The sequence below is a fragment of the Eptatretus burgeri genome, chromosome 7, assembly GCF_056783735.1.
Source record: "Eptatretus burgeri isolate ZD-2024b chromosome 7, Ebu_testis_v1, whole genome shotgun sequence".
Lineage (NCBI taxonomy): Eukaryota > Metazoa > Chordata > Myxini > Myxiniformes > Myxinidae > Eptatretus > Eptatretus burgeri.
In genome coordinates, this window is record NC_140967.1 from 44523868 (window position 1) to 44537367 (window position 13500).

The window sequence follows — 13500 nt, forward strand, 5'->3', positions numbered from 1 at the left end:
TGAGTGGAGGTGAGCAGTGATCCTGGATTTAGGTAATTTCACCAGAAGGGGGTTGATGGTGGACCGTGTGAGCCCTGCAGAAACATTGGGGGGGAGGGACAAAGCACGGAAAGACCAAAGGGTGCAAGACCAGAAAGGAGGCATTAGAAGACAGAGAGACCACCGATCTGTCTGTGATGGCAAAGTGATAGGCCTGTAGATGCAGCTTCATCACAGAAAATTACAATACTCTTAAATAAAAGGCCTTGTTTTCCATGGCATCAAGCTCAGCAACATGTGAGGCAGGGGAAACAATAACATGTGAGGCAGGAGGGAGACAAGTTTGAAAGTTCAATCTTAAGGTTGGATGATGGAGGATGCCCAGTCGGTGACTTGCGATGGTGGAGTCATCAGCAAATAGATAAAGAGGATTTTCCAGGGAGTCAGAGAGATCATTGATGAAGAATAGGAATAGGACTGGGCCCAGAACACTGCCATGTTACACTCCAGGCTGGACATAGATAGGAGATGAAAGGTTTCCGTTGAGAGCCACAAGTTGGCTTCGAGAGTAGAATAGTCTGGTCAGCCATGTGTGGAGTTGGCCTTGGATGCCATATGCAGATAGTTTGGAGAGCAAGGCGGGATGCCAGACTGTATCGAAAGCTCGATATATTATGTCCAGAAAGATGGCACTGATCTCATGTCTGACATTGAGGGCATCCATCCATTGTTGGGCGAGTCGAAGCAGCATGTCTAAAGTAGTGTGACCAGGTCTGAATCCAATTTGGTGATCTGAGATGAGGTTGTTGATCACATCCGGCAGAGTCAGGGGTTGACAGAAACTTATCCACCTTCTCAGGTGCAAAAGATACAGAGTCCAGGAGCAGTTGGGTATGACTGGGAAAGGTAGGTACAGAGAACGAGGGGTTGGTGACAATATTTTGAAGCAAACACAAAATTGAGGAATTCGGTCTTTTCATGAGTGGAGTCTGCTCTTGTGCCATTTGAAGTGACATAAGGGATGGAAGGGGAGTATACACCAGAGACTGACTTGACAAGGCACCACCAAGTTTTATAGGAGGGAGACAAGTTTAAAAGTTCAATCTTAAGGTTTGACAGATCTTGTTTTCTGCTTCTCCTGACAGTGGACACGCACTTGTTGTGGGCTTTTTGGAATGCACTGAGATTTCCTTCGGTCGGATTTGCTTTCAAGGAGGAGAAGGCAAGTTGTTTCAGAGCAACCGCCTCACCAAAGGATCCAGTGTACCATGGAAAGAATGAGATGGGATGAAGCTGTGCATGAGAGAGCAGGTTTCCATGGAAGACTTCCCAGACTGAGTTAACATCAGGGGCAGTAGATATGAGAGACCAGTCCTGAAGAGAGATGGCTGCTTACGGTACCTGCCAATCTGCCCGAGTGAACTGCCAGACAACATTGAGGCAGCTCTCTGCAACTAGTCAGAGAGATGTTCACTTTCACAAGCACATGATCAGATGAACCAATTGGAGCAAAGGAAGAACAGGTCAATCAGTTGCTTTCACAGGTAAACAAGTCACAAGTCCCTTATAGTAAAGATGTCAACAAGTAACTGTCAAGAAGGGGATAAGGCGAGGTGTGGGAGGGGGGCAGAGCAGAGGAAGATGGGAAGGAGTAGGGTGAGGGGGAATATGGGAGAGGTGGAGTGAGGGGGAGATGGAAGGGAGCGGGAGGGGGAAGCTGAGATGGGGAAGCATTGAGGGGGTGAGTTGGGGGAAGGCTTTGAGGGAGTGGGGTGAGAGGGAAACTTGGAGAGGGTGGGGTGAGGAGCAAGGTTGAAGAGGGTGAGTGAGGGGGAAGCTTGGAGAGGATGGGGTGAGGGTGAGGCTTTGAGGAGGTGGAGTGATGGGGGATGTAAAAGTGTGGGACATGAAGTGGAGGGATTCTGAAGAGGAGACACGTAGGAGTGGCTTAAGGTTGGAATGACACCGGATTTTGGAAGGTTTTGATACTGTAAAATAATGTGATGTGGAATTGGTTGTTGAGCACAGACAACCTCCGCAAACTGTATTTCTCAAGATACCCATCTATCTATAATTCCAGCAATGTGTGTGCGTGTGCGTCCACTGTTTCTCGACAACCACTGGTCCGATCTCATTGAAACTTGCCAGGTATATTGCTGGGGACCTGAGTATGTGCCTTCTCAAGGTTTGATATTGTTGCGGATTCGCGCCCGCCGGCGTGCGAGCGGCCACGTAACTCGAATCGCGGCACGTCGCCCACCGGACGGACAATCCCGTCGTGACCCTCTCGGACTAACGCCGGGAACTAGTCACGGGTGGACCTTTCGGCCTCACCACGATCGTGCCAACCGGCCCCCCGCGTGGGATAGGGTTGCTCGCCAAATTCGACCTACCTAAGTACCCACACGGAGGGTAGACCGGGCGATCGCACCTCGCCGCAGGTCGACTTCGGACACGGGCCACTTTAAGCGACCCGTTCCGTACTATCGGGATAACCGAGCGGTGTTATCGTCGGCCTCGACGGTTCGATTAATTATCGGGCGTTTTAGCCCACGACCAACCCTTTACGTGAAGTAAGATGGAGATTCAATAAAGGAAAAGACGAAGCGAAACGGGAAAACAGTTCAACATGAAGCACATTTATTTCGCGATGAACGGAAAGCACACATATACAATTACACCAAAAGCAAATGTAAAAGAAGAAGAAACACAATAATACACAAAAAGCAAATGCAACAATGTAGATCTAACCGACTACCGAGCACACGGCAACACTTATACAGTTTTACTTCACAGACTGCGCCGACAACACATATACCCAAAGCAAAAGAAAAGGACCACCCTCAAGGATGAGGGGGGGCAGGCGGGCCTGGGGCCGAGACCGCGTCGGGCCTACCCGTCTGATGATGAGCCGCAAAATGGCGGTGGCGCCCCGACTCCGCGGGCCTCGCGGACAGTGTCTGGTAGGGGGTGGGAACGGGGCCCCCTTCTCGCACTATCTCAGCGCGGGGGGAAACAGGAGGGGGTTGTTGATGCTCGGGGGAAGGAGGATATCTCCCTGGCTCGGGTCCCGCGACGAGCGTCTCCACCACGACCTCGGTCGCGTTGCCGGCCTCTCCTCTCCGCAGCTCCCCGACTCTGACACGAGCGCCCTCTCGACTGCCTTCGCCACCGCCACCTCTCCAACTCTTCACAGCTCCGTCCAACTGCCTTCTCCGACTCCTCTCTTGACTGGCTCTTCCCAACTCAACTCCGAACTCTTGACTGACTCCTACTACTTCTTCCCAACTCAACTCCGAACTCTTGACTGACTCCTACTACTTCTTCCCAACTCAACTCCGAACTCCACTTGACTGACTACTACTGCTTCTTCTTCCCAACTCAACTCCGAACTCCACTTGACTGACTACTACTGCTTCTTCTTCCCAACTCAACTCCGAACTGCACTTGACTGACGAACGCGGCCCTTTATATCCCCCGTGGCCTCGCTCCTTCACCTTCGACCCTTTACCTCCGACCCTTCACCTCCGGCTGGCTCCCCATTGGACAGAGGAAAAGTGGGCGTGAATGCTTTTTGATCCGCGAATTTGCATATAGCGACCACACTCCGACGCACCTGGAGGCGGGGCCAAATCGCCCCACGCTCGCCGATAGGACGGAACAGAAGTGGGCGTGAGTCGTTTTTGATCCGTTTTCTTCGGAAAGGCTGTGATGTTTCTGCACACGCTGCTCGGTGCGCGCCCTGCACGAGTCCAGTATCGGTGCCCACAAGCGGCGCGGAAATGGCAGTGATGCGATGGTTGCGAGGGCGAGTTGTGACGGTAAAGGTCGTGGCTGTTGTTGTGAAGCGGCGTTGCGGTTGGTGGTTGTTGTGTGATGGCTGTTGAGACGTGGTTGGTGGTGGTAGTAATGGCGGCTGGTCCAAAATAAAGATAGTAAAAGAAAAACGGCTATCTTGAGGGGTCGCAGCCCGAATGAATGACATTTATTCCCTCTAAACAATGGGTTTGGGCCTAACTACACATATACTTACAGAGATATCTCACCTAAGGGACCTGAATGGTGGTTTGCGAATTTCGTCAACCACAACACTACCCCCTCCCCTTTTTACAGACTCGTCCCGAGTCGTCAAATTTTCGTGTGCCATCATGTGTAGTTTTCCCCTAGTACATTTTACCTACGGATCCCTGAGTGCGACATTCATGGTATTCGTGTCCCCAAAATAAATAACCTGAGGGCTGAGTAACTACCTAAACAAACTCACTCACACGGACGACTTAAATAAAATTGCCGGTGCTAAGACAGACATGCCGGGGGTGCACTCATATGTACAGTACATCTTAACCTTAACTTACAAATTTTACACTAAACCATGGCCCAGGATCAATGGACTCTGCAAAAGAAAAGCAGTTAGCAGGGAGCCAGGCTGCTCGCATGCAGTCTCTGACTCAAATAATGCAGGTGACAGGGAACGTGGCCGGCTGCTCACACGCAGTCCAAGGCCTTCCCTTTTGAACTGAACGCAGTGAACCACAACGGTGCATGGGCTGCACAAACGCAGTCTCCGTGCCAGCTCAAGTGGCACACGCAACGAACACAACGAATGGATGGATGAATGGATGGACGCAAACACGGTGCACAGGCCGCCACTGCAAGCCCGTGTTGTAGCTGCCAACAGGGCAGTTCTCGCAGCTTGCAAACTGTTGCCTTGATCCTGGCGCACATGGCAATGAACAGGGGGGGCAGAGCAAAATTGAACGGGGGCTGGTGAACAGGGGCAGTGGGCATGGCATGGCAAAGGCAGCAGGCAAACACAGCCCGCAGAAGAAGGCCGTTGCAGGCAAACACAGCCGGCAGACGAACTGGCCGGCACAGGCCTTGAAGAAAAACAGCCAGCCGGCAGATGAAGTGAGCCGGCACAGGCCTTGCAGCAACACAGCCAGCAGATGAAGTGGCCGGCACAGGCCTTGAAGCAAAACATGGCCAGCCGATGGCGCAGGCCTTGCAGAAAACAGCTGCAGACGATCCGGCCGGTACAGCCCTTGCAGCACAGCAGCTGCAGCCGATCCAGCCGGCACAGGCCTTGCAGCAAAACAACAGCTGCCGATGAAGCTGGCCAGCCTTCGCCGTTCAGTGGAGGTTGGTGGAGGGAGTGCGGTGGTGCTGGCCACTCGGAAGGCGGGCTCGGACCTACCCTACGGTCTCCCTCCCAACCTATCGCCTTTGCCTGTCATTGTCTATACCCACTCCCTTAATTTGTCAAACCCCAATTTAGCCCCAACTTATTTTTTTATTTTTACTTCCCCACTATAAATCGTCCCCTAACCCCCTGTACTGTCCTTGTTCGGCTAACCTATCCTGTCACCCAGCCTACTCCCAACCCCTACGTTCCCTTCCCGGAGGGGAATAAGGGAGAGCTAATGTCCTGTGTCGAGGCCCAATTCAAGCCTCAGGATGGCCTCCCCAGAGTTCAGCGATCTATAACACAAAGTGGGTCCAGCGGCCCACAACGAGAGCGAGGGGATGGATGGTGCGGAGGGGTACACTTCCTAATCTACCCTATCCATTTAACTGTTAAACTACCCCGGGGCTTTCAACAAGCGCCTCTCGCTTAAACTATTGGTTCTAACAACCCAGATTCCCGTCGCCTGTGTTGGTGTCCTCACAATTTCGGGCCTCACCCCCCAATTTTCTCTCCGTGCCCTCACACGGTCTCATGGCTGGGACACGTGGCTCCCTTTGGCAGGCACGACCCTCTGCCGAATCTCCCGCTATGGCACCCCCGGGCACTACACTGCCTCCGAGCCTACCAGCTCCCTAAACACCGGGGAGTGCCCCCCATGGCACCTCCCCTGAAACGCACACGTGGCAGGCTGGCTTCCCAGGCCCCTTTCCGAGGGTCACCCGTGCCCACAACACTGCCCACGCGGCTAATGGCGCCCCGGGCCCCCGCACCCAGCAGGCGCACCCGTGCCCACTATGCTATCCCGGCCCCCCATGGGCCCTTGGCCTACTACGGCCGACTAGCCTGGTGCCCGGGGTACCCACTCAGCGATACTCACCTTTCGCCACCACGCTCCCAGCCTGTCAACAGGGCTCCTGCACCCCTCCAAACGGGTTTCGAGCCTACTTCCCCACCAACAACAAAACGACTTCCATATTTGTTAATTTGACTAACCCACTAACTCAGTCTACACTGACCCCGGGGTCCCTTGGGCGGGAGTCACTCCTCCCCCCAATCACTCATCGCACCATGCATTCCCCATTCGCTCCACTCACACAGACCCGCTGGCCTCACTCACTCATCATGTACTCACCTCACAACTCTTCAACACACACACCGCTGAACTCTGCCATCCTTCCAACTACCTCCCCTAACTAACTCGTGCTCCCACGTCGTCCCTTAAACTACAGCACGTTCCTTTTAACACTACGTAGCTAAGCTACGTCAACTCTACACATCCAAAGGCTGTCACTGTCTCCAAATCTCTAAAATAACTTTTATTTCCCCACCTAAAGCTCATCTAAATCCCTCTAACTAATCCATTCCACGGACTCCATGAGGACTTACTCCTGCCCCATGAAGTCGGTCTAGCTAAGCTAACCCTTCCCCCTAACTCGTTTCCATCCTGTGCCCTGGCCAAGGGGGTCTTCCACCCCTTGCCCAGGAATCCTGTGCACCCGAAAGTGAGGCTTGTTTTCTTTTTCTTTTTTTCACATGCGCAGCACCAGCGCGGCAACTCACAGCTCGCGCACTTTGCACCTGCCTGTGACGTCATGCAGCTGCACGTGTACCTCGTCCCTCCTTGGACGGTACCATCCGGCAGGGATACCCCTCCTGCTGGATTCCAACCCCACGTGCAGCCATGGCGTCACCGTGCGAATAAAAAAAAAACACAAGCCCCACGTCTCGAGGGGTTCCCCACGCGAACACATGTGCTTTGCCCGTTGGAGCTTAACACACACACGATCGCGTGGAGAACCCGTCCGGTCCAAATCCGTAATCCTGCCTAAACTTTGTCCGTCCGCGGGATCGGCAAATCCACCGCTGGCGTTTCCGGACCGGGACTTCACTCTCGCAAGCGAGCACGTGGGGGCCTCGTGCGTTGCACAGCACGGACCTCGTGCTCACTGCTGGGTGAACCCGGCACGGTCCCCGAAACAACTACAGCCGCTACTCGGCTTTCTTTTCTCTCATGTCGCCGTCTCCGTCTCCATTCCACACACGCACTCCCGCGTGTTACGACGCTAACACACCTCACCATTAAACTCACACCGGGAGACGCGGCTGCATGTTCACACATGCCGACCGACATCTCCCTTACACACAGCGACCTTGCACACGCTGTCTCTCTCACACTCGGCCGCTCACTCACGCATGCCATTACCCTTGCACACGTGGCTCCACTCACTCGCGCCATTTCCCTCACACAAACCATACTACTCACACACGCGGGGGCACTCATCCGCGGTGCCTCACTCATACACCGTGCCTCACTCACACACGCGGGGGCACTCAACCGCGGTGTTTCACTCACACACGGCGCGCTGGGAAGCACGCCCTTCTGCACACTTACCACCACACCACTCACACACGGGGTCTTTGTCACCCACCCGGTCGCTCTCACACACGCCCTTGCACCCACGCTATGCGTGCGTTGCAGCACGCATTTCGCCACACTCGTGAACACGCACCTCGACACCACACACACCGGGACAACCACACTGGGGATTCGTGTCCCCACAAGGGTCTCCGGGGCCTCTGTACCCCCCAAGCTCGGCGTGCACCCGTCCACAGCACTCGTCCCCTCAACCTTGCAAAGCACGACCGAACCCACCTGGTCGTGACTCGCCTCAAGGGGGCATACTCCCTTCCCTCGTTCCTGGAGGAGGCTATCCCGCTGCTCGCACCGGGTCCCTACACGCTCCACGAGCTCAACCTCATCGTCCTCCACTACCTCTGTGTGTGTGTGTGTGCGTCTCTAACCCCGTCATTATCATGCAGTCTCTCCTCTATCGTTCCCATCTCCCGTGTCTCTGTACATTTATTCGTTTCTGTTGTCCCCTCGTGTCTATTAGTCTCTGCTTCTTTCTGGCGTCTTTCCCTTATCTTTATGTAGGTCAACCTTGCTTTCTCCTTAAGTCGCTCCCGTCCTTCCCTGTTTTTCACTCCTTGCTCTTTCACGATCTACGCGTACCTCATCCTTGCTTTCCGTCTTAATTGTTCTTTTCTCTCCCTCCCAATTACTTTCACCTCGTCTCTTGTCTCCCGAATTATTTTTTCTTACCCGCCTCCACCGCGGGCCTGACAGCTGTTGCACTCCCTCCCAGCTCGTTCGCTCCCACACGTGGAGTCGCCATTTTAAGCTCCCTGGCCACTGCCTCCATGCCCGCCTGCAGGCTTTGGCCCATGTTCTGCGTCTCACCCTGCAGCTTTTTCATTTCGAGTGCGTTTGTTTCCATTTTCGTTTTCATTTCGTTCATTTGCTTGTTCATGCCTTTTATTTCGTTTTTCATTTCATTTGTGTTTGTATCCATCCTCGCTGTCATTGCCGCCAGCATGGCGAATAGCTGGGCCATGTCGGGTGCGCTTGGGTGAGCCGATTCGGCCAGGATCGGGAGGTTTTGGCGGAGGGGGGGGTGGGGAGGTGTCATACACCGCGGCCGCCGCCGCACCTATTTCGGGCTCTGGGTTCAGTTGGACGAGTTCGTGTTCCTGCACAACCAACATTTCCTGCACGGGGATTTCATCCTGGACCATGGATCCCACATTACCACACATATACATTTCTAATACCCCCGGCTCCCGCTCGCCTTGAGACGCCATCTTATTTCTCGTAAAAGGTTAATTTGAATCGCTCGTAATTTGGAGGGAATCGGGGGTCGCTCCTCTCACCCCTGGACCAATTCCCATGAATTTAGCTGGAGACAGGAGAGCCCGTTGTCCCGTTCTCCGATACCAGTGTCGCGAGGAGGGGGATGAGTTTGTATCTCACGACCTGACACCAGTGTTGCGGATTCGCGCCCGCCGGCGTGCGAGCGGCCACGTAACTCGAATCACGGCACGTCGCCCACCGGACGGACAATCCCGTCGTGACCCTCTCAGACTAACGCCGGGAACTAGTCACGGGTGGACCTTTCGGCCTCACCACGATCGTGCCAACCGGCCCCCCGCGTGGGATAGGGTTGCTCGCCAAATTCGAGGAACCGTTTTCTTCGGTAAACCTAAGTACCCACACGGAGGGTAGACCGGGCGATCGCACCTCGCCGCAGGTCGACTTCGGACACGGGCCACTTTAAGCGACCCGTTCCGTACTATCGGGATAACCGAGCGGTGTTATCGTCGGCCTCGATGGTTCGATTAATTATCGGGCGTTTTAGCCCACGACCAACCCTTTACGTGAAGTAAGATGGAGATTCAATAAAGGAAAAAATGAAGCGAAACGGGAAAACAGTTCAACATGAAGCACATTTATTTCGCGATGAACGGAAAGCACACATCTACAATTACACCAAAAGCAAATGTAAAAGAAGAAGAAACACAATAATACACAAAAAGCAAATGCAACAATGCAGATCTAACCGACTTCCGAGCACATGGCAACACTTATACAGTTTTACTTCACAGACGGCGCCGACAACACATATACCCAAAGCAAAAGAAAAGGACCACCCTCAAGGATGAGGGGGGGCAGGCGGGCCTGGGGCCGAGACCGCGTCGGGCCTACCCATCGGATGATGAGCCGCAAAATGGCGCTGGCGCCCCGACTCCGCGGGCCTCGCTGGGACTGCCTGGTATGGGGTGGGAACGGGGCCCCCTTCTCGCACTATCTCAGCGCGGGGGGAAACAGGAGGGGGTTGTTGATGCTCGGGGGAAGGAGGATATCTCCCTGTCTCGGGTCCCGCGACGAGCGTCTCCACCACGACCTTGGTCGCGTTGCTGGCCTCTCCCCTCCGCAGCTCCCCGACTCTGACACGAGCACCCCCTCGACCGCCTTCGCCGCCGCCACCTCTCCACAGCTCCGTCCAACCGCCTTCTCCGACTCCTCTCTTGACTCGTCCCAACTCTTCACTCACTCCGAACTCTTAACTGACTCCGAACTCTTAACTGCCTTGACTGACGAACGCAGCCCCTTATATTCCCCGTGGCCTCGCTCCTTCACCTTCGACCCTTTACCTCCGACCCTTCACCTCTAACTGGCTCCCCATTGGACCGAGGAAAAGTGGGCGTGAATGCTTTTTGATCCATGAATTTGCATATAGCGATATTACTCCAACGCGCCTGGAGGCGGGGCCAAATCGCCCCACGCTCGCCGATAGGACGGAACAGAAGTGGGCGTGAGTCGTTTTTGATCCGTTTTCTTCGGAAAGGCTGTGCCTCTGCACCCGCTGCTCAGTGCGCGCCCTGCACGAGTCCAGTATCGGTGCCCACCAGTGGCGCGGGAATGGTGGTGATGCGATGGTTGCGAGGGCGAGTTGTGACGGTAAAGGTCGTGGCTGTTGTTGTGAAGCGGCGTTGCGGTTGGTGGTTGTTGTGTGATGGCTGTTGAGACGTGGTTGGTGGTGGTAGTAATGGCGGCTGGTCCAAAATAAAGATAGTAAAAGAAAAACGGCTATCTAAAAGGGTTGCAGCCCGAATGAATGACATTTATTCCCTCTAAACAACGGGTTTGGGCCTAACTACACATATACTTACAGAGATATCTCACCTAAGGGACCTGAATGGTGGTTTGCGAATTTCGTCAACCACAACAATATTAATCGGACAAGTGCTTCCCAATTATGGCCATTTATTTACCAACCAATGACATGATACATTGCTGCGGCCATTTATTTACCAACCAATGATATGACACGTTGCTGCGGCCATTTATTTACCAACCAATGGCATGACACATTGCTGCGTAGGCGTGGCTGCGTAGGCCGGTGCGTGGCCGGCCGACGATGACGTCACGGGCCGTGCCGGTTACATGGCAAGCAAAGACAGGAAGGTAAACTTGATTTTAATTAACTCTGTGTGTGGAAGTGTGATTGTCGTGAGAATGCGAGAGCGTAGGAATGGCCTGTGTGGTTGTCGTTTGTGGCTCGAGGTTTTTGAAAGTTTTTTTTTTTTTTTTTTTTTTTGCATGTATGGCCACGCACCTACGGGCACGCACTAGTGTTTAAAATTCTGAGATAAAGATCATGGGATGGGTGAAATGAGTTGTTGAAGGCATGGAGAAAGTCATGCTGTAGGAACTGGAGGATGGATGACAAACCACATGCTTCGGTGAGAAATATGTTTGCAAAATATGACCTGTGAAGAAAAAGAAGAAGAAGAAGAAGAAGAAGAAGAAGAAGAAGAAGAAGAAGAAGAAGAAGAAGAAGAAGAAGAAGAAGAAGAAGAAGAAGAAGAAGAAGAAGAAGAAGAACACGTGGCATCCTGATGCCAGAGAAGTAAGGGAATCTAAATATTTTAATTCGTTTCGGAAACCTTTTGAAGGCCGAAGTGTTTGCTGCAATGAAGATAATGAGAAAATGAATGAGGGAAAGGCTCGATGTAGAGGAAATACAGGTATATGGCAGAATAAAATTGTGTCTGAGGGAAAGAGTTTTTGGGTTTGTTTGTTTTTAAAGTGAGGGGTAATGGCATAGCATTGAGAAGGCAGAAAGGACTAATTTTGGGGGGGGGGGGGGAAAAGAGAAGCAGGATGACAAAACAACCTCAAAGCCGAGACGATTAAGCTCTGGCTATCCCAGAAGGCCCATTGTTGAACGAAAAAAACGAATCCCAAAATTATCGACAACAATAAGATTTATCACGGAAAATTTTTGATGAAAATACAAACAGCACACACAAAAATATAACCGAAAAAAAAACACGATGGATCCGGTTTGGAAAACTTGACCTTGATTCAGGTGGAAGGAGAACTGTGGATTTCACCTAATGCAGGACGACCTTGAACCAGAAGTCTAGATGGTCTTTTTGGAGAGACAGGGTGTGACAGTGAGATTTGTCAGGATTGAGAGACATATTTCAAGTGGTTTACCAGCTTATGTTTATATCAAGGTCTGCAGAGAGAAAAGGGGCTGCTGCCTACCAATCTGAAGGATAAGGGATGTTACAGCAGAGGGTGGTGTCATCAGCAAAGATGGCATAAGAGACAAAATGATAATTGTTGTTGCTATTTATCCTGAATATGTGTAATAGTCAATATTTTATAATCAAAAATTGTTCTGTTTTTCTTCCCAGACATATCCATAAAGAACGAGCTTCCGCAGGGCTATGGCTTCCGCCCAGTATTCCCACCTGAGGCCTTGACGCTACCAGGCTCGGGCTGTGGTTTTGATTCCGGGCCTACTTTCATCCGAACTTGTTCCCCACTTCCAACTCGCCCATCAGACAACTTCACACCACCTTCCTTACCTCCAAGCATTGGCTTCATTGGTGATGGACCTCCACTACCTGATCGGCCAAACTTCCCATCACTGGGCCCCCAGGCTTGCAGTGTTTTGCGATACCCAAACCTCTCACATGCTTTGCCACCAGAGATTGCAAATGGGAATGGCTTCCAAATGCAATCTCTGGACAGCATGATTCCGGCAAGCAACCTTCCTGTCAGTGCTTTTTCAACTTGTGGAAACGGCCAATCACCAGCCATTTCTTCTTCAGCGCCTACCTTTTCTCTTACAACTTCAAATCATGTGATTCAGCCCTCACCCCTCCAACCCCTGGCTGTAGGGTCTGGCAGCAGGCTCCAGTCTGGGCCATCTGCACTTGATCTGGCAGTTTCAGGTGTTAGGCCGAGCTTAGGCCTGTCACAGGAAATTGGAGAGATTAACAGCAGAGCTGCATGTTCATGGGAATCTGTAACAGTGAAGCAAGAGCCACAAGAAAATGAAACCTTTGGCCTGAAAGAAATCAGCATTCTTGAGGATGGTAAGTCATTTTCAGGATGAAGTAAGCAAGACAATTTTCATACCATTAAAATATTACTAATACCATGTTGTGCTGCTATCGATGCTGCGTAAAATGACTCGAAGCAAGTTATTATTGTCGTTATGTTTGAATTTCAAGTAATGGATGGATAAGTCAATTATTTTTTTTCTATAGTGGTTATAATCCTCTATTTTACGAGGGTATAAGATTGATACCAAATTACAATTGCATCTAAACTATTGCAATACTAGGAGAAAAAGCCAAAGAATGTCATAGCCCCCGTGGTTTTAGTAATTTTGCTGTACGGAGTTAAATGGCTCGCCAATATTTACAAGATTTATGTGTATGCCCAACTGACTTGAGTGGTCATGTGACATGGAAGATTGCGTACGATTGGGTTATTCGGTCATTAATATTAATGATGTGGGTCAGGTAGATATATTGTTTAAGATGGTTGGTCATGTGACACGTATGATGTTTTTGATTGGAAATGCAAATTTCCCACAGAAGGGATTCAATGTTTACATATTTTTGGGGAGACATAATTAATGACACAAATAGTATAACATTTCATAATATTTATTTATGGATAAAAGAAATTC

At 51.7% G+C, this 13500-nt stretch overlaps 1 protein-coding gene across 1 annotated transcript in view; it reads left to right on the plus strand.

The window, feature by feature from the left end:
- The window catches only part of LOC147023142 (nuclear factor of activated T-cells, cytoplasmic 2-like), an 88497-nt gene that overhangs the window by 64614 nt on the left and 10383 nt on the right, over positions 1-13500 (plus strand). Inside the window, exon 9 of the mRNA XM_085888260.1 lies at positions 12212-12898. Within this exon, the coding sequence (XP_085744386.1) occupies positions 12212-12898 (687 nt within the window). The remainder of the gene's footprint in view (positions 1-12211; positions 12899-13500) is intronic.